General features: G+C 30.9%; 1 protein-coding gene across 1 annotated transcript; it reads right to left on the bottom strand.

Annotated features, from left to right (window-relative positions):
- Positions 1-813: 813 nt before the first annotated feature.
- LOC108780150 (Chromatin assembly factor 1, p180 subunit) lies at positions 814-19,648 on the bottom strand. Its single transcript, XM_018547758.1, has 10 exons — positions 19,536-19,648; positions 18,686-18,761; positions 17,552-18,396; positions 17,284-17,435; positions 16,777-17,198; positions 16,533-16,699; positions 2,889-3,037; positions 2,404-2,455; positions 2,185-2,323; positions 814-1,045 (listed from the first exon to the last, which is right to left on the bottom strand). Exons 2-10 carry the CDS (start codon positions 18,747-18,749, stop codon positions 960-962), a joined length of 2,076 nt encoding a protein of 691 aa, XP_018403260.1. The 5' UTR covers positions 18,750-18,761; positions 19,536-19,648; the 3' UTR covers positions 814-959.
- Between the last annotated feature and the right edge of the window lie 86 nt (positions 19,649-19,734).

The raw sequence follows: 19,734 nt of genomic DNA, 5'->3' as shown, positions 1-19,734 counted from the left end.
AAGCATATAACGTAATAATTATATGTTACTAAAGATAGTCTAATTTTTTTTTTTTTATGTTTTTTACCTGCAATGTATCTTCATAGAACTCTTCTCCCTTTTATAAATTTTGTAAATACGACTAATTATAGAAATAAAGATTTTATGTCAAATCGAATAAAGGCACTTACATGAGGTAAATAATTGTTAAGCTCATGTAATTTTCTTATATAAGGCAGTTATCGCATGACATTAAAATTATTATTTTTGCAAGCAAAGCGATCTTGATAAAATATAATGCATGGAACTTAACAATTGTCTTTAGCGGAAAATTGGTCTTATCTTCTTAATGTTAATTTATAAATACATTTTTTGACGATTTTATAAATTATTCGGTAATTATTCTTAAAGAAATTAAATTTTGTGGAAAGTAGCTTGTTTAATTAATAGTAATGGAAGTTATGGATAAAATCTTATACTATATATATACCTATATGTAAAGCATTCTAAATAAGGTATAAAATCGTTATTTCAAAACATTACATCTGTTTTTATATCAAAAATATTTTGTTTCATAAAATAGTTGCATAATGTTTAAATTACGAGATGTAGTAATAATAAAAAAATATTTGTTAAGCTTTGTGTGTGTGTGTGCATATATAAAATATTAATTAATTCATAAATTGTATATTAAAAAATACATCGATAATCAATTAAAAAAATGCTTGTCTAAATAAAATAATAAATGGAATATACAATATTTATGCAAACAGAACGGTTTTCTCCTTTTATGTGTTTTCGAACTATTATTATATGTTTGCCATAAATTTTATTTTCAAGCAAGTTTAGTTATCTAGTTATCTATCATTATTTGCCATACCCTTACTTTATTTTCCGAAATAATGATCGATTCTTTCTACATAATAGTCATTAACGATTATTATTATTATTATATGCTCTCGAAGTCTCTTTCTCGCTATTTATCGCAAAAGTTTTTTACGACTTATCGGTATATTGTTGACCCAAGCTTGCCGAGCCGACAAGAATTCTTTGACTTTTGGGGGAACTGAAATAAGTTCGAATATGTGATTATGAATAACTATAAATATATATATAATGATAGAATATTTGATAAAAATTTGTAACAAATGCTACAGTAATATATAAATTATAATCAGGGTTGCCACAAATTTTTCATCCTAAAATTTCCTGATATTTTCCTGATTTTACTGACAAAATTTTGTAATTTTCCCTGACTTTCAATAATAAATATTTTGAAATATTTTTTATATTTTCATCCTGATTTGAAAATTGTTAAATATTTTGTTGATCGAGTAATTTAACATAACAGTGTAATTAAATGAATGTTATAATATAATATTATTAATACTATTAATAAATAATACTATTAATGTTGCTGATACTACATTTTATCGTTAAGTTAATAGTACTTTTTGTCTTTTCCTTTCATGTATGAACATGATTCTTTTCCTCTTCCTCTCTTTCTTTTTACTACTATACTTAAAATATAAGGAACATAAATCAATGAATACAGTTTCTTTTTTATCAAAATTATGATCTGTTTATTAAAATCTCAATCTGCTTATAAAAGTTAACATATTTGAAAGAAAAATCATAAAATTATAGAATAATATTTATTTTACTCACTTGTTCATAAGTGACATAGAACTTTCTTATATAAAAAGAACAGACAACTTTAAAATTTCGATGTTTTTAGTAAAGCAATTTAAATCTTTACAAGTTTATGTTAGCTTTTTAACATAACTAAAATTTCAAATCCTTAAAGAAAACTTAAATACTGCAACATAAAAAATTGTACAAGTTTTTTAATCGAATGTTAATGACATCAGTGATATTATTTCTTCATCAAGAGCACTTAGTTCATTAGTTTTTTCTGCCAAAAGTTTTGCCTTCTTAGTCTTTAATTCTGAAATTTTTGTAAACAAAGATCTTTTTTTAGCAACCGAGTTGGCTTGAAGAACAAAGCGAAATTTTATCGATTGTGGCGTCGTGATATAAATAAATTTCTTTACAGCTATGTTATTTTTCCCGAAAAGTGCGCTGAAATCCCTGACTTTCCCTGATTCACTGACGCATTTTTCAAATGCCCTGACATTTCCCTGATTTCCCTGACTTGTGGCAACCCTGATAATATACATATATCTATAAATAAAATATACTTACTAGATTCTGGAAATAAATTGCCGGGTCCCTGCCAAATAATTCCGATTATTCTTGGCTTAAGTTTATATGTTTTCGTGTTTCTTTCAGCTTCAAATTGTTCTCCCAATATCTTCAATTTCATCTTCTGTGTTTGTGGCGACTATAACAGAAAAATACGATCTATACCAATTTGTGCAAAGTAAAAATTAATAAAAACATGTACTATTATAATATTCTTACCATATCCTCCATTTCTTCTTCATCAGCCTGCGCTTCTTCCTCGGACAAATATCTAAAGTACCAAATGTTTCTTTTTAAAAGAATTTACATAAGCACACCAAAAATTAAACGATACAAATATCAGGAATTTATAAATAATAAAATTATTAATCGCTTTGGTACAGATTTTATTTTCTGATAGCAAAATAAATTCTTTTAAGCTTTCCAAAATTGTAATTTTTATTGTTATAAAACAATTTCCTTGTAAAGGTTTAACTTTAATAAATAATAATATTTTTATTGTATAATTGAATTATTATTGTATAATCCGAGAGAAAAAAATACTGTATAATTTTTAATAATCAAAAGAGTAAAATACTATATTTTACTGTTTAGGTTATTTAAAAAATTATTTCTGATATATAAAAGATAATTGATAACTTTTAAAATACATTTCGCATTTATAATTTCATAATTTCAAAATACATTTAACCGATGTTGCTTACCCATGAGGAACCATGAACTCATTGTCGACGTCGTATTCATTTTCTTCCGGATTTTCCTCATCTTTCTCATCGTCCGATCCTTTGAGTGATTCGCCAGGTTCTTCCTCTTCCCACTCATCGTCGGAATCAATTTCATATTCGAACAATTTCTGAAAAATAAAAAAAAACATCTTTCTTGCAGATATTGTAAACATACTCAATTTTTTTATACCATGAATATAAAGTTTCATATATAACGATGTTATTCAAAAAAAAAAATCGTTTAATTAATTTTCTCTTACAATATTCTATGATAATTATATCAAGGAATGATACAGTATTATAAGCGAAAAAGACATCACTTTCAAGATTCATGTTGTAAATGAACGCTGTTCTCACATGAATATTTTCGATTAAGGATGTTCGATAAACATCTATATAGCGTATATATTAATATTTATATTAAACAACATATTTTTATAATTTATTTATTTTATGATTTTAATGATTAAAAAAATATTACTTTTTATGATTTATGATCTAGATAGAATAGTATAAACCATCTCACTAAAAAAACTTATTATATCATCTCTAAAAAAAACGATTTAGAATAATCTGTAGTTTTTTCATAGTTTTTTTTTATTATTTTGAAATATCTATCCAATTTCTTAATTTAGACAATTCGATAATGACGTTCTCGTGCTATCATAGTTTTTCATGCATTGTCATCGACTTGTTTATCTTAATTTCGGTTACGACTGCGACGGAATCTCAGTTCGTGAATAAGCAGGACGTCGATATCAAAGCGACTTCCTCGACGAATGATATCTCGGCTTTGCAATCATCTCCGACGTGCTGGCTCGCACGCATTCTCGATTCTTTTAGTTATAAAGTTGTAGTCGGCCACTGAACGTCCTATCAAAATGTAAATGCAAGTTCTTGGACATTTGTTTCTTCTGTAGCAGCCTCGGTGAAGTGTTAAAGTAAATGCTGTTCGATTGTTTTCGCGTAATCACCAATACGAGGAAGTCGAAGATACATCCTCGTGGTAAAAATATTATAATGCGCGAAATTGCTCTTCCCAGTTGAAGTATCGGTCTGTGAAGAATGTGATGTAATTATCATCGCGAAAAGTATGAAGTGTTATATCAATATATTTTCGCACTCGGTGTGAAGGGGAATGTATAATATACCGCTCGTTATTCGCGTGCAACTTAATTGGTAGCTTGTTAAGTAGCTATTTTCACCTCCGCGTTTGCAACAGCGTTCTGGAGTAGCTTGTCGAGTAGCTATTTTTATGATACCTTTTATTTTTATTTCCGACATTTTGGGTTAAGATGAGACACGATTGATACACGTTATCGCATAGCACTTATCAGAGTTGCTCTTTTGAATGACAATAAACGTAGTGCATACAACGAAAAGCGCGATTATTCCAAGGAATATAATTAAAATCAATTAGTTCAAAACGGTAATAAAACGCATCGCGGTAGTGCACTATTCCTTGCCGAAAAGTCGATAAATTTTCCTTCTCCCTTTCTCTCTCTTTCTCTCTCCCTCTTTCCTCTTTGCGCCGCGGCGCGAGATATTCTTTGTTCGATAAATCAACGTCGATTTCATCCCTACGTGAGCATCAATTACAAGATTCTTCTCGAGACATTAATTTATTATCGCGGAGAAACGTAATCTCACGGGCGATTGATACACTCGTCGCTGAGGCGAGTAACACAAAAACAATCGTCGGTTCATCGGTAATAAACAAAAAAAGAAAAGGAGAAAGAGTATATGTTCAAGCAGCTTTTGGCAGCAATACGAAGGTACGTATGACGTCTCGCGAAACGTATAATTTATTATCAAGAATACAAAGTGTCCTAGATTCTGAATCGTATTTCTTTCCAACTGTGGATTCTTTAATCATTTTCAAACCGATTTCACTTTACGAGCACATCGAGACATAGAGATCATTTTTTAATTACAAGGAATTTAAAACAACACAACTTTAAATGTACCTTGCTTTAATGAAATTTTTATTTCAAGAACTATTTAAACAACATTGAAAATTAATAAAATAATATTACGTTAAAAATTTACGATCAGAAAAAGCTAACTGAAAATTATTTAAAAAATGTGCAGTTAAGAAAATTAATATATATCTGAGAGAACAGTATTTGCCATTATAATTTCGTAATAAAAGAATTATGATTTGGAACTTAATTTTTATATTATTGTTTTTGTATTTGTAACTTACTTTAGCTCGTTGCCCCCTTTTATTAATATTTATTTTTATTTTAAGAGCTACTTATTTACATTGTTTTTAATATATATGTATAACTCGCTCAAATATAAAATCATTGTATTATAACAAACGAAATGAGCAAAGGACGTCGTAAGAGTCATACAAAATAAAATTTTTAAAGCGATAGATAAAACATAACTGTCATATATAATAAAATATCATCTTACATAATTCTGAATTATACATTAATAAAACAAAAACATAAATGATTACAAAATTACAATACTACTTAACGTTTCGGCTCTCGGATTGAGCCATCCTCAGAAGTAACATCATGATAATTAAAAGTTATTCGTTAATTGGAAAAATCTAATGTGAACATCTCCATGTCTTATTGTTGACCAAGCGATTGAAAGATCGAATGAGAAAACAAGCTAATAAGTAAAATAAATTAACAAACGATTAATAAATCTCATACTACGTATAAATTGTGTTAAAAAATTATAAAACTGTCTAACCTTTAGAGATGGACATCATTATTTTATCCCCACAAAAACTTAATGTATATCAATAAAAATCAGATCGTCAATATATAAAAATTATAAAAACTGTATTATAGATATTATAATTTAAAATATTAGTAAAATAGCATAATATATAAGTGATAAATAAATCAACATTTTTATTCAATAAATATAATTGCTGCAATTATAGTGAATAAGTATTACTATTTTCTTAAACTCAACTGACTATATTTACATGGTAAAACAATTATAAATATATAATTATCCGAAAAATAACAAATTGTACTTACATTATGGTAATTACAACCATGTTTTTCTTTTAATGTAGAATCGATTAGTACGGAAAATACAAAACGCGTCGAAAATTTGTCGAAATAATTGTGTTATAAGCACTATTATGCTTCCTGAATGTACGTAGATTTTAAAATTTGTCGATTATTGGCACAATTAATAACTGGACCATCCATATTTTTATAATAGCATTCGTCTTTTCTATTTATTATAAATTGATTCGGTGTCACACTCACTCTGATTAGAGGCGTGAAGAATTGAGAACAGATCTCCTGTACTACCACCGAAAGCACCCTCGGCGCGTACGCAAGCATACACGCATAAACGCACGTACGCACGCACACACGAATCCAAGAACAAAACCGCAGTTATCGGCCCGAGGGTGCGATGGATACGCTCAGCGTTGCACCGATGCATGCCGCGAAGCGTCGTATATTATTTACAGCGTGTTGTCGCCCGGCGGGCCATCTGTAATGGCTGTTTTATGCTCCATTAAGATTACGACCGGTGCTTCTCGTTGTGGATACACCATCGTAGATTAGGCAGCCCGACAATCGAATTGATTTATTCCTTGAATATTTGGGGAATACTGCTACACCTCCTACACTTCGTTACCGAGTTAGAGTGCGACGACGATGTCCGCACGGAAATTAGAGACTGGCTCCACGTAAACTGTCATCGCTATTAGCTGTAGAACGATGATTGGTCTCACGAGATTCGTATATATTGTTCATCTAGGAGCTTGTAAAACTGCGACGGGCCAAATGCATTATAAAAAAATATATATATGTTTAAGAGAAGAAGTATCGATATTATTTAAAAAATCGATTAATCAATATAGTTCTTAAAAAAATATGAAAATAGCCTTAAATTTTTCTCTGCGTAAAAGTATTCTAATTGATATCAAATGGCTAGAACTATCAATTATTATTTTCTGTAAAGTGTGACACTTTAATAAGTGTGATCGAGATTTAAATTTCCCAAATGAGATGTTACGCATACAACAGCGTTTCATGCTGGTCATAGTGTGACGCAGGATCTAAAATGCGTCTCTCGCAAGATAAATACGCGCGTTATCACTGAACGCATAATAAATTTCACGCGAAACGGACTATTACCAATCATTGGTTGATACATTAATTACAATACATATGTTAAAAAGCATGTAATGTTACTTTCGAGAATATACATTCGTACACTGTCTACACGATAAAGCAAATCCTTTTTCATAAAATGTTTTATACATGAAAGTAAAATCTACTAAAATTCAACAAATTTTAATGAGAAGATTTAATAAATTTAGGAAAATACAATAATATGTTTGAGACAATTTTCCAATTCATAATTCGAACAGAGGAGTATTTATATCCGATGTTCACAAAAAGTAGCTAAAACGATATTTTAAGTTAGTTTCGATCCAACGTTCAGAGAAAATCAAATCGAACTACCTGACAAGAACCTGCGATGCGATATACGGCAGCCGATGAAAATTGATACCTGATATATAGCGCACGGGTACTGAAAGGGTTAAAGCTGCGCACGTGAGTTATGAAAGCGCAATGTTCGCGGAATATTACGTAGCGTATACGGACGTCAATGTGAGATATCGTTTCTCTGGACACAATAAAACACGAAATCAATCCGATATCCGGATGTGCCAGCGGATTAGGTGTCGGCATAATTGCGGGTATCTCTACTGAGGTATTTCTGTTTCTTTTTCGTTAAAATCTTTATTTAATCATGTTTTCTTACGTACCTTCTGTGCGTTAATCAATTATGTTCCTTGTATATCTCTCTTTTTGTTATATTATTTATTATTATTTATTCTTACGTTATTATTTTATATTATATAAACGTAAAGTGTATCTACCTTTTATTTCCCATTTGAAATCCAGTATTCTTCAAAATTCGATTAATATATTTATTTCTAAAAATCCAGATTAGAAAATTGTTTTAAAAAAGCTTCTTAAAAATATAATACTTAAGAAAGTTTAATCTTTCAAGTGCATTTTGTTAAATGCTTCTTCGGTTCTTATATAATTTGCCGTAAAGATGCTTTGAGAAATTATGTATAACATATAATAACGTATAACTTTCAAGAGAGCTTTTCTCTCTCAGAGAAGAATAATTTTATTTTCTCGCGCTTTTCCTCTTTCTCCGTGACTTCATTCTCAAAATGGATGCAAGTGCAACGGATTCGAGCACTCGCGAAGATATATCGGATCGCTCGCGGTCGCCAGATAATAAAATGAATCCGCCAGATAAACGTGCGACCGATGGATCACTGTGTCGTCACCGAGCCGTGGTCTGTTTTTTATAACGCACCACGTAAACCACGATAACTATACCTTTTAGCGCCGCTTCCCCAATCTAAAACCAAATATCTATACGTTAACAGACACCGAATTCTCATGGAAATAAAAAAGCGACAGAGATTACACCACGTTCAATATTGCATCTTTTATAAGAAGCACAGCATTCTTTATCTTGTATACACAATACACAATAATGTTATTACATACACTGCGAGAAAAAATTTTAATTTCAAAAAAAGTATTTCTTTGATTGCATTAAAAAAAAAATTTCTTTAGATCGATAAACATTTCTTTAAAATTAAGATATTTTTTAATTTAAAATCTTATATATATATTTTTTTTTTAATTAAAAAAATCTTTTACTTTCAAAGGAATTTTCATTGATCCAAGGAAATAATTTTTTTTAATTAACATTTCTTTTTTTCAGTGTAAAGAACAAACGTTTTCATCGCTTTCTATACGTGTAGTAACTAATACAATTAGCTACTAAAACAGAATCAATAGATGCATTCAATACTACGATCGCTCACTGCGCGTTCAGTGAGCTTTTGTATCTGTTTGGTCTATATTTTTAGATCTAACAGAATATGACAATCAGATGCAAGAATTCACTGTTACGTCATATACAATACTTTAGAGTCATAACTATGAAAAATTACTCCTGACACTATTGATCGTATAATCTCAAAATTGGCGTAAAGACATATATAGCGTCAGAGCGTTTATCATCTCTTTGGGATACAGCAAGAAGACGCTGCAACATGCAAGGATGTTTTATTCCCAAGACTCTTTGTAACATATTTAATATTTCAAACGGGGTGTCTTACTTATCTCTTACAAATCATTGACTCTTATAGAACTCTTAGAAAACTACATTTAAAAATATAGAGACTGCGAGATAATATTACAGTTTTTGAACATGGCCGGAGACGCTACCGCGTCTCCTGATATATCTCTGACATAAGTATAAGTAACCTGAATTTGATTCAATTATTATAATAAACCGCACTGCATTAATAGATAAAAGTGCCAGCGAATAGATTATTTTCTGTTACTTTTATTAACATTTTTACGCTTATTAATTTTTATAGAATAGTGAACTAAAATAAGGGAGATCAGAACCAATTGTTATATGGAGTTAATTGTCAAAAAGCTTGTAACGTATATAGAGTGTTTAAAAATTTTACATTCACTATTTTCTATAAAAATCAATATTCAAAATTGTGACAACCGATTCCCACTATACTACACAGAACATTAGCAGATTACTTGCGATTTGTACACAGATTCACATTTTCACTTTTTTTAAGTTCCTTCACAATTGCATCAAGATCGATCGGAGGCGAATTGAAAGTACACCAAGAAATGAACAAAATCTTTGAAGAATCTTACGGTCGGATGTCGGATTAATCTTACCTATATGATGTTATTTTCCGATCAAATGTAATTTTAAGCCCGAATCATCAAATGAGCGGCCATACATGCAATGTTCTATATCTAAGGTCAACCTCGTACCGATAAACGAACGATCAAACTCCTAATGGCAGTGGGTGAGACACCTTTATCGGGTCCCGAGTCGCGTTCTAGGTCAAAGCCATCAGTGAAACACAACGTATTGCATGCGAAATCACTTGCGATTCGCTCTTAGTCTCTTTTCCTTCGCGAGACGGTAATATAGTTCGGAAAGATTCCATCCAGTTCAACGGCTCGCAGCCGATACTACCGACAAATCAGAAAACAACCGATGTAAATTCGGACATTCTATCGCCGTAATGATACTTCTCATCAATAACAATGATCGACAAAATTTCACTTTTCTTATATGTTAACTAATCAGTTAAGATATTTCTCATAAATATTTTTTGCACTAATTTTAAATCTATCTGCCAAATTCGTGAGGGGAACAGGGTTTTTTGGTAACATGCCAAAATTAAAAAATTTCTCTACTTATCTCTAATACTTAAATATAAATGAATAATTTAAGAGAAAATAGCTATTGAATTTAATATGATTTTAGCAAAATATACAAAACATTTGTGAAAAAAGATATACTTATCGGTTACAAAAAAAGGTACCGTAGAATAAAAATTCTAACTTCGTTTTCAGAATCAATATGAAAAAATACATTTAAAAAACAGTCAAAATAACGCATTTAACAAAATTATTATCAGTGTAATCAATTTCGAATTGTATGATATTTAACATGTAAAAAACATAATGATATAAACGTTTATACAAGAAAACAAAAATACTTTCATTCTATGTACAATCACTGGAAAAAATTCTACAAAAATCTACAAAAAGATTTTTATTTCTTATTATCAGTTTCTTTACGAGAAGGAATTTAAATGTTACATAACACTTGGCTCAATAATAAAGCCATCGTGTGCCTCTTGTATGGAATTTAAATATTTTCGAACATACTAGAGACATCGTGAAAGCGTTTGAAAAAGATAATATCTCGGTCGTGTACTTGCGCATTCTAAGCTTTTGCAATGTTTAATAAATGTATGCAACAATGTAAAGACGATATAAATATCCGCATAACATACGTGTTTTAATTCTAGTAGTAAAAAATTCTAAAATCTTTGAAAAAATTTAAAAAATTTTTTATTTTTAACTTTTATTTCTATTTCGCGAAAAAACATTTATTTCTAACTTTTTTGGTTTCTTTTGCGATTCAAACTATTTCTCGTAAATAAACAAAGGTTTAAAATATTTCGTTCTTCAGTTGATTAAATCGGTTGACCTAACATGAATAAAAAAATTTGTATTACTTGAAGAATTAAAATAAAAAAACATAATTTATCAATGATAATTGTATACCAATTCGAATGCTTGAAAAATTATCCTATAGATTATAATAACGCATTATATCTTGCCCAATTCGAAAATTATAAACGGTTAAATATTAGCTTGGCTTTTACGCGAGAAAAAAAATTGAATCTTGGTAAGTACGGGATCTCTTGAAAGTATTCCAGAAAAGTAATATCTCGTTTGTATAGAAAAAATTGAATTATTAATCTGATTTTCAATGTCCGCACTTGCTTATGAAATTTTATATTTAAAATCATTCTTTTTATTCTGAATATTTTTAAAACTTTATCTCATTTCTTTGTATATTTCATCTATTTGTAATAATCTTATCATAAATAGTACCACAAATTTTAAGTCCTAGAATTCTAGAGGTTTTTCAAAAATTCAAGATATGTTAAATTCTAGGATAATCCTAGAATTTAAGGATATTCAAGAATCCCGTTGAACTCCCTGATAATGTATAAAACTGCGTTCAACAGAGATAGTAACTTAACAATTGTCATAAAATTCTTTAACACATGATTCGCTTATACATTTAGATCCAGTGAGAGATTAAGAGCAAAACCAATTATATTAAAAAATTTTATTACAGTTGTAAAGCTACTTTTTCTCCAAAGCGCACAGCCAATATACATTTCAAAATCCTGCACATATAATAGGTTATCAATCTTTGTAAATTTTTACAGCAACAATTTATGACCTAACGAAACCGCCCAATTATTGAACATTTCTTTAATGCATTTAGCGTCATAATATTTCGAGATATTTCTGTGTATATACCATACATATGCAACCGATTGGAACGGATTCAACAGTCTGTTCTCCTCAAATATTATATCATGAATCGAAATTGTCAATATATAGCAGCCACGTGTACGATGGCATCCTCGAGACATCCCCGAAGACAAGAGAGTGAGGGAGGGGATTTCTTTCTCTCTTTCCCTCTTTCCCCAATCCGTGTGGCAGTGGACGCGATTCGTTCGCTGAAATCAGCTCTGATAGCCAGCATCCGAGCATCGTGATTATCCAGCGCGCTGCCCGATTAATTTGCATCTCGAGGGACCGTAAATAAGCGAACTAACTGTCCGATCAGGAGGGAGGGAATCAAGTTCGATGTGTATCGATTGCGAGTCGCGAGCCAACTTCGACAGTCGGATTTCATAAGACTCAAGTGATGACGCAAAAACGATCGCTTTATTTTAAAAAGAATTGCCTTTTCATTCTGGCTACAATTAGCTATCACAGGATTTGAAAGTTTATTTCGACGAGAAAAATCGAGTAATAGTCGAAATCTGAAAATCTGGAAAATACTAGCTTTTTTAAATCAGTCATCATCATTATTGATTACTGAATATAATGTAGAGTTATCACAAAAAACTTTAAAATAGATCGAATATTTCTAGTTACGGTCTATTCTGAAATTTCTGAAGAATTTGTTCTTATATAAGAATGTGTCCCCTCTAAAACAATACTTTAGTGTTCTTATCTTCTGTTTTGATATTTTATCTTCTCAGATTTGACAGAAACCTTTCAACATGATTGATGCGTCTCCTACGTTTTAAATATTTTCAAATAATTCTAATTCGCAATTATTATGGAATATTTAATCTCATCCCTAACGTGGACGAAAAGGGTATAAAATAACGTTGAGAATGGTGGTACCGGTTCTTTCTCGGTGTTCTGGGACGAGCTGGCGACGTGCGTGATCGCAAGGTCCCTGGGGATCGACATGGTGACGGCGCTGGGTGGCACAGGCCAGCATCCTTATCTCGAACTGGGGACCCATACGCCACATAGTCTCTCGTCATACGCTTTCGCCGACGTCTTTTCGTTTGGAAGATTTGACCACCAGTTACAGTATTGACATGACTACCGATCGGTCGTGACGAGCGGATCGACGTTTTTAATTTCATGTCTCTTCCCTTTCGTAACGTTCGGACGCGCGCGAAATTTTGAAAGTGTATCTCACTTCGGCATTTTGTTACCAGTTTTTGTCATAGTTCTATATTTTAAAGATCCTAAAATCTCTTAATCATGAAAAGAAGAATCGCAGACGTGGCATCGTACTTTTATTAAAACGCTCATATAATGCTCGATATTACTACTAAATTATAAACAGACAAATCGCATAAGATTGCGATTATGACAAGCGGTTCTTAGCCTGATTTATCGTGCTAAATATACCGCAAATAGAAGTCTGCCTTTGTTAGCTTCACGCGAATGATAATGCGGTGATCGATAAATAAAATCCTACATCGATATCGGGAAATACGGCTGACAATTGAGTCAATCTTAAGAGCAATCATGTAAACGTCAGCTGGAATTATTCTGAAAGTCTTTGTCGCGTGTAGTCGTCAATTCATATTAAAAGGCACAATTTTAGAGATCGGTTGCAGCCGTAGTTTCGATTCAATTTCTCGGTATCATGATCGAGGAAGCTATGACGTTCGATGTGAGTACACAACACAATGTAATGTCGTATTTAATTGCATATCTATGCAACATATACTTTGCGTTTGACAATACTATGCTTGACTACATGGAAATGCATAGACTATATGGAAAGAACGATTTTGTTAAAATATCCATTATAAAAATTTAGCTAGATACAAATTTAAAAATAATTTTATTGGAATCATCAAAATAATGATATAGAGCATTGAGACATAATAAATAAAGTTTGCTGCAAAGTTTTACATTTTGACAATCTAATAAAATTTTTTTCAAATTTATATCTAGCTAAAATTTTTAATATTTTTACAGAACCGTTTTTTATGCGTATCTACTTTTTTATTCAAGAACAGAATACTGACAAAATGTATATCAAAATTGTCGTTAAAACAAGAGTTAAGGGTGGATTCACGTGTTAATTTATAAATTCAGACTTATATATATATAAAATAAATAAATATATATATATATTTATCTTCATCTACAGATAACGGACGAGCAACTATTCTCCGCCCTTGGCCTGACGATGGACACTAGCATCGAAAGACAGCTATTTTCCCCGACCAAGATGAATCTACCTAGCGATTACGAAATCTCGAGTTCGCTTAGCGACGACTTCGGAATATTCGACAGTCAATTAAATATAACAAATCCGACAGATTACTATACTGACTTAACTTGTTCTCCGCAATCATCTTGGAATGATTGGTCGACCACCAATACCCCTACAGGTATTCCTTTTTTTATAAACAAAAATATGGTAATAATTTATAAATACTGAAAATGAGAGTGTAAGTTCGACATAATGCAATGTTATTCAATGTTATTTGTCGTAAGAAGATCTGCTTAGATTTTCATTAAAAAAATTTTTAGATTTTATACTCCAAGAATCACGTATTCTAACGTAAACAGAACTTTTCTTAAAATGTGTGCTTAATAACCACAGGTTATTTTAGCGAATTGGGTGAATTGGATTTAGAGTTAGATTGGTGTCTAGAGAAAAGTTGGGACTCCGGTCTTCCGGAAAGAACACCATTGTGCACTGCAGGATGCGAAGGATTTTTGCATCTACCGCCCTTACCGAATCCGCAACAGATGCCACAGTATGAAGAACCGTTGCTAGTACTCGGCATTGATTTACGAGCGTTGGAAGACACATTAGGAACAAATACGATAGGTACAGGATATACATTTTAAGATGAAAATAACGTCAACATTAAAATGAAGAAGATGTTTCGATTATAACATGAAAAGATATCTATTCTATCTTCGATCGTGTGTTATTTGAGAATAACAAGATTTATTTAAAATTGTTTAAAATAACAAGATTGTACTATTTAAAATTATTATTTTAAATAGTACAATCTTGTTATAAATAATTATATATGAAGATAATTAAAATGCCTCTCAATTGCAGATTATAACAACAACCAGTTAAATGACAGTCTCCTAATCTCATCAGCAGCTACTGCCGCTTTAGCAACACACGATTACACCAATCGTAGTTTAGCAAATGCGTCCGAAGATCGATGCTTCCCGTGTACTTACCAAGGATGCCTAAAAGTAATCTTGAGACTTTACGAGATTTATTTAACAGCTATACTATTTCATGTTTAATATACGGAAAAAAGTTTTGCTGAAGTATTTAAAAATTTAGCTAACTATATATCTAAAAATAATGTTTGACCGTCAAAATAATTATGTAAGACGTTCAAACAAATTGTTAGAATGTTACAATTTTTTGCAGCATTGACGTCAACGCTTGAACGTTTTACATGAACATTTTAATGACTCAACAAAATTGTTTTCAGCAAAGCTGTACTTTCCGTATAGTAAGTAAACTTTTAAAAAAATAAAAATAATTACAATCTGATATTAAAATCATCTTTATATCCAGTTTTTCATAAAAGATTAGCGATATAATATAACGAATTTTAGATTGAGGCTCTTTCTTCAGAAGAAGAGCTCTCTTAAAAATTGACTCCTGGTTAAAATATAATATTTATTTCTTTTCGTTTTAGGTATATGCCAAAGCATCTCATTTGAAAGCTCATTTACGTCGACATACTGGCGAGAAACCGTTTGCATGCACTTGGGCCGGTTGCGTATGGCGTTTCAGTCGATCGGATGAGCTGGCGAGGCACCGACGATCGCATTCAGGCATTAAACCGTATTCGTGCGAAATATGCTCGAAAAAATTTGCACGTAGCGATCATCTGGCCAAGCATCGTAAAGTGCACCGGAAAAATACCTATCCATTGTTTCACGGAGCTAGAGGATTACGTAGCGGCAAGATAAATGTTTTACCGTCAGAAATCTAAGATTTGTCTTGTTCTTAAAGATTTCCTCTTAACTAAGAAAGCAAGCCAAAGTTTATCACTAAGGATATCACGAAACCTACATAATTGACGCAAATAAAGTACTTAAACTGATTCTATATAATGGTAACATGATGATTTCTGCCAACTTGATGTAGATTAGTGATTTTGAATATTTTTGGCGGCTAATCCTCCTTGAAGTTTTATTGTAATACATTTATTTGTGTTTCTATTCCAGAACCATTAGTATTAACTCTAATAAAATAGTAAATATTATTAAGATAATCAAGAGATTATATAAAGATGTCAGAAAAATTTTTCGAATAGAAAGCAAAAAAAATTAGTGCGATAAACCGAAATTATATTAAAGTAAAATGAATGAGATTTACTCAACCTAGTATTAGTGCGACTAGTCTTTATTGATGGCAGTTAACGTTACTCCAATAAAAAATACTATCAACGTTGTATAAAACGAAATTACAGAAAAATGCATTATTTGATATCTTATTTTTCATACGTTTTATATCATACAAAATTGTTTTTTGTAAAAATTAACAATTAAAATTGTTAATGCAGTCGTAATTATCCAATACAGATTTTGTATTACGAATAGTGGCAATTTTAATAAGCATTACGTAATAATTAACGTTTCAAAATAAATAATTGCAAATCATTAAAAAGTATTTGTAAGAATTATACAATATTATTCTTACCTTGTCTTTTGCAAACGGCCGCCGGGAATTTATGATGATACTTCGTTTTCGCCATGTGCCCCAATACGGAGGACGACGATTTTCGTCGAATTGCAGTAATTTCGGCCGGTGCTTCTCCAAGTTATGCGTGTTCGTTATAATGTTGGAACTGTCATCATTGTCATCGTCTGAACAATTAAATTCATTAAAAGATTTAACAAATTATAATATATCAATAAATTTATATTATAAACGTGATTTTTACCTAGCAGGATAATTTCATCTTTTGCTTCCAACGGCCACGTTTTGGTGGAAGTACGTGGCACAATTCTTCTTTTTTTAATATCTTCGAGATACAATTCGGATTTATCTAAATCTATGTTGCATTTGTCATCGAACAATAATTTATCATATTCAGTTAGCTTTCTTCGATAAATTGGTGCGATTTTCATGTCGGCCTTTATTTCAAAAGGCATAAAATTTTTTACTCCAACAACACTTTCTTCCTCCGCTGATTTAACCTCCTGCTTTTTAGAAACAAAAAAACTCGCAAAATTCGAAGCAGCTTTCTGCTTCTTGCGTTCGGCTTCCAGTCGTTCCTCTTCTTTCCTTCTTTTCTCTTCTTCCCTTGCTTCTTCTCGCTTTTTCCGTTCTTCTTCTTTTGCTTCCTTTTCTTTTTGTTTTTGTCTACAAAAAAATAATTATTTTAGTTTGAAACAAATGTTTGAAAGTGTACGACATAAAATACACAGTAAAATACAATTGTTCTTACTCGATCTCTATTTGTTTCTTAAGTTCCTTTAGTTCTTTTTCCTTTTTCTTTTGTTCTTTTTCAATTCTTTCTTTTTCTTCTTTTTCCCTCTGCTTCTCTTTTCTCTCTCTTCGACGATTTGCTTTTTCCTCCTCCCGTTTTTTTTCCTTTTCCTAGCATATGAAAAATAAAATATAAATGAATTGATATACATATGTAAACGTAATCAATTTAATAAACTTATTTTGTAAACAAACGAAAATAAAATTTATATCTTATATTTACATACCATTTTTAATCTCTGCTTCTCTTCTTTTTTTTTGACAATTTCCTGTCTCCTTTGTAATTGTTTCGGTGTTAATTTTTTAATTTGATTTTTATCTTTGTCAGTTTTCGGAGTTGTAGGAGTCACAGGAGATGTAGGTTTGTCAGTTGCTTTATTTATACTTGATATTGATTTATCTAACTCGCTCAAAGCTTCGTTATCCGAAGATAAAATAGTAATATCACAGTCTGTTTCTCGAAGAGAAAGATCTGTATCCTTATTAACACTATCATCTATTTCACTTAGTTGAGACGTATCTAATTCAGATCGAATGCATTGTGTGTCTGAGCTTTCATTCGTACAGACTTCATTTGTTTCGTTATGTACAGATGTATCTTGACAGTCTTTATCTTTTAATTCAGGTAAATTATTATCATCACTACTTTTTTGTTCTGATAAATTATTGATATCATCACTTTTTTCAAATTCCTTGTCTGTTTTTTTAAGAAACTTAGTTAAGGCACCAGGTTTTTGTTGAGATTTATCCTGTTTCTTATTTTTTCCTACATTGTTTCTTTTAGGTGTACTATCGATTTTCCTAGTATTTTGTTGATCACTTTGACTCAGGTCATTCTTTTCGTCATCTGATATAACAATATCATTACTAATATCAAGCTCTTTCTCACTTGTACTTTCTCTTTCCTTCTCAGGTACTTTTTTGACCGAATTCTCTTTTGTTGCAAGTTTTATCATCTTAGAGCTTTTAGATCCTATCAAAGGCGTTTTTATTTTTCTCTTTTTCATGTTACACTTATTATCTGTACTGTTTGGTGATTTGGAAGAACTCAACGTTTGGAATGATAGTTGTGCTAAAATAACAAAATAATTGTGTTAAAGTAACTATTGTAATAAACATTTATACTATGCAAACAATTGTTACAAGGTATACACAATAGATTTGATCATATTGCTTAACATTCCTATAATTTTTTGTATTCAAAAGATAGTATCATAAATATATATTCAGATACTTAAAACGTGATAAATGTATATTGGAAAAAAAAGAATACAAAGACGCTGAACGCAAAAAGTAAAGTAAAACGACACAAAGAAAATTATCTAAATGTATGCAATATATTTACAAGAAAATCAAATTACCCTGTCTCATTTTCTTTCTCTTCTTTGGCGTGACTCCTTGTATCATACAATCACTGTCTTCCATATTTTGTTAAACCTGGTACATACAGAATGCTTTCTATTTAGTGACATGAATCATCATACTATCTTTCTATTAAGAAAGAAACTCGCTGAATATTAATTCAGCGAGTAAAGCCTAATTTATGCTAATTCTACAATATGCTTTTTGTTTCCTGTTTCTTGTTTTTTATCTCAAATTTTTTCCTTCTTTGTGATCGTTTTATCGACAATGTATTTTTTGCCACGTGTTTCGTGATTCTTCCGAAGTTAATTTTTGTCTTGAGTAATAGGAAACAAAAACGAGATAAGAGGTAAAAAGACAAAAAAATAACAAAAAAAAGTCAACAAAGCACATCGCAGAATAGGTTTAAAAAGTGGTAAATAACAAGCATTAAGAAACAAAGAACATATTGATTAAATGTATAGATCTATATCACCTGTCACCAAATGGAAAGCATCCACAAAGACTAGAGTTTTTTATTTTTATTAAAAACGTGTTGGAAGTGTAAAAATAAGACTGAGCATTTTAGCCAAGTGGTGATTGAATTGTCGTGAATCTACCTATTTTTAAAATACCATGATGTTTGTAGCATTTCTCAATTACATTATTACGAATAGAACTGTCAGTGCAATCCTGTTGCTATAACCTAAACGAGAAGAACGGAGACAATTCACCAACACAGCTCGACCGATTTCACAAAGAATACGACATCGTGTGAACAACGAAGACGTACAGAGAGAATTACGAATGAAAAGAAATGCAATTTTCACATTTAAACAAACGTCACATTAAGTAATATAAATAACATACCGTTAATTCTACACCACACAGCACACCACAAAATATATTTCGGACAGTCCTAACAAAATCCGCGGGAAAACACATGAAAGCAGAGAGAAGATTTCTCTCTGGTTCTACCGAAAGCAGAGAGAGGCCTGAGAGCGGCATTTAGCTGTTACTTTATTTTGAAACGCCACTTATGTCCACAAAACGTGGACATTGAACTATG

This window comes from Cyphomyrmex costatus, unplaced genomic scaffold (assembly GCF_001594065.2).
Source record: "Cyphomyrmex costatus isolate MS0001 unplaced genomic scaffold, Ccosl1.0 scaffold685, whole genome shotgun sequence".
Lineage (NCBI taxonomy): Eukaryota > Metazoa > Arthropoda > Insecta > Hymenoptera > Formicidae > Cyphomyrmex > Cyphomyrmex costatus.
This window is presented reverse-complemented; position numbering and strand designations above follow the sequence as displayed.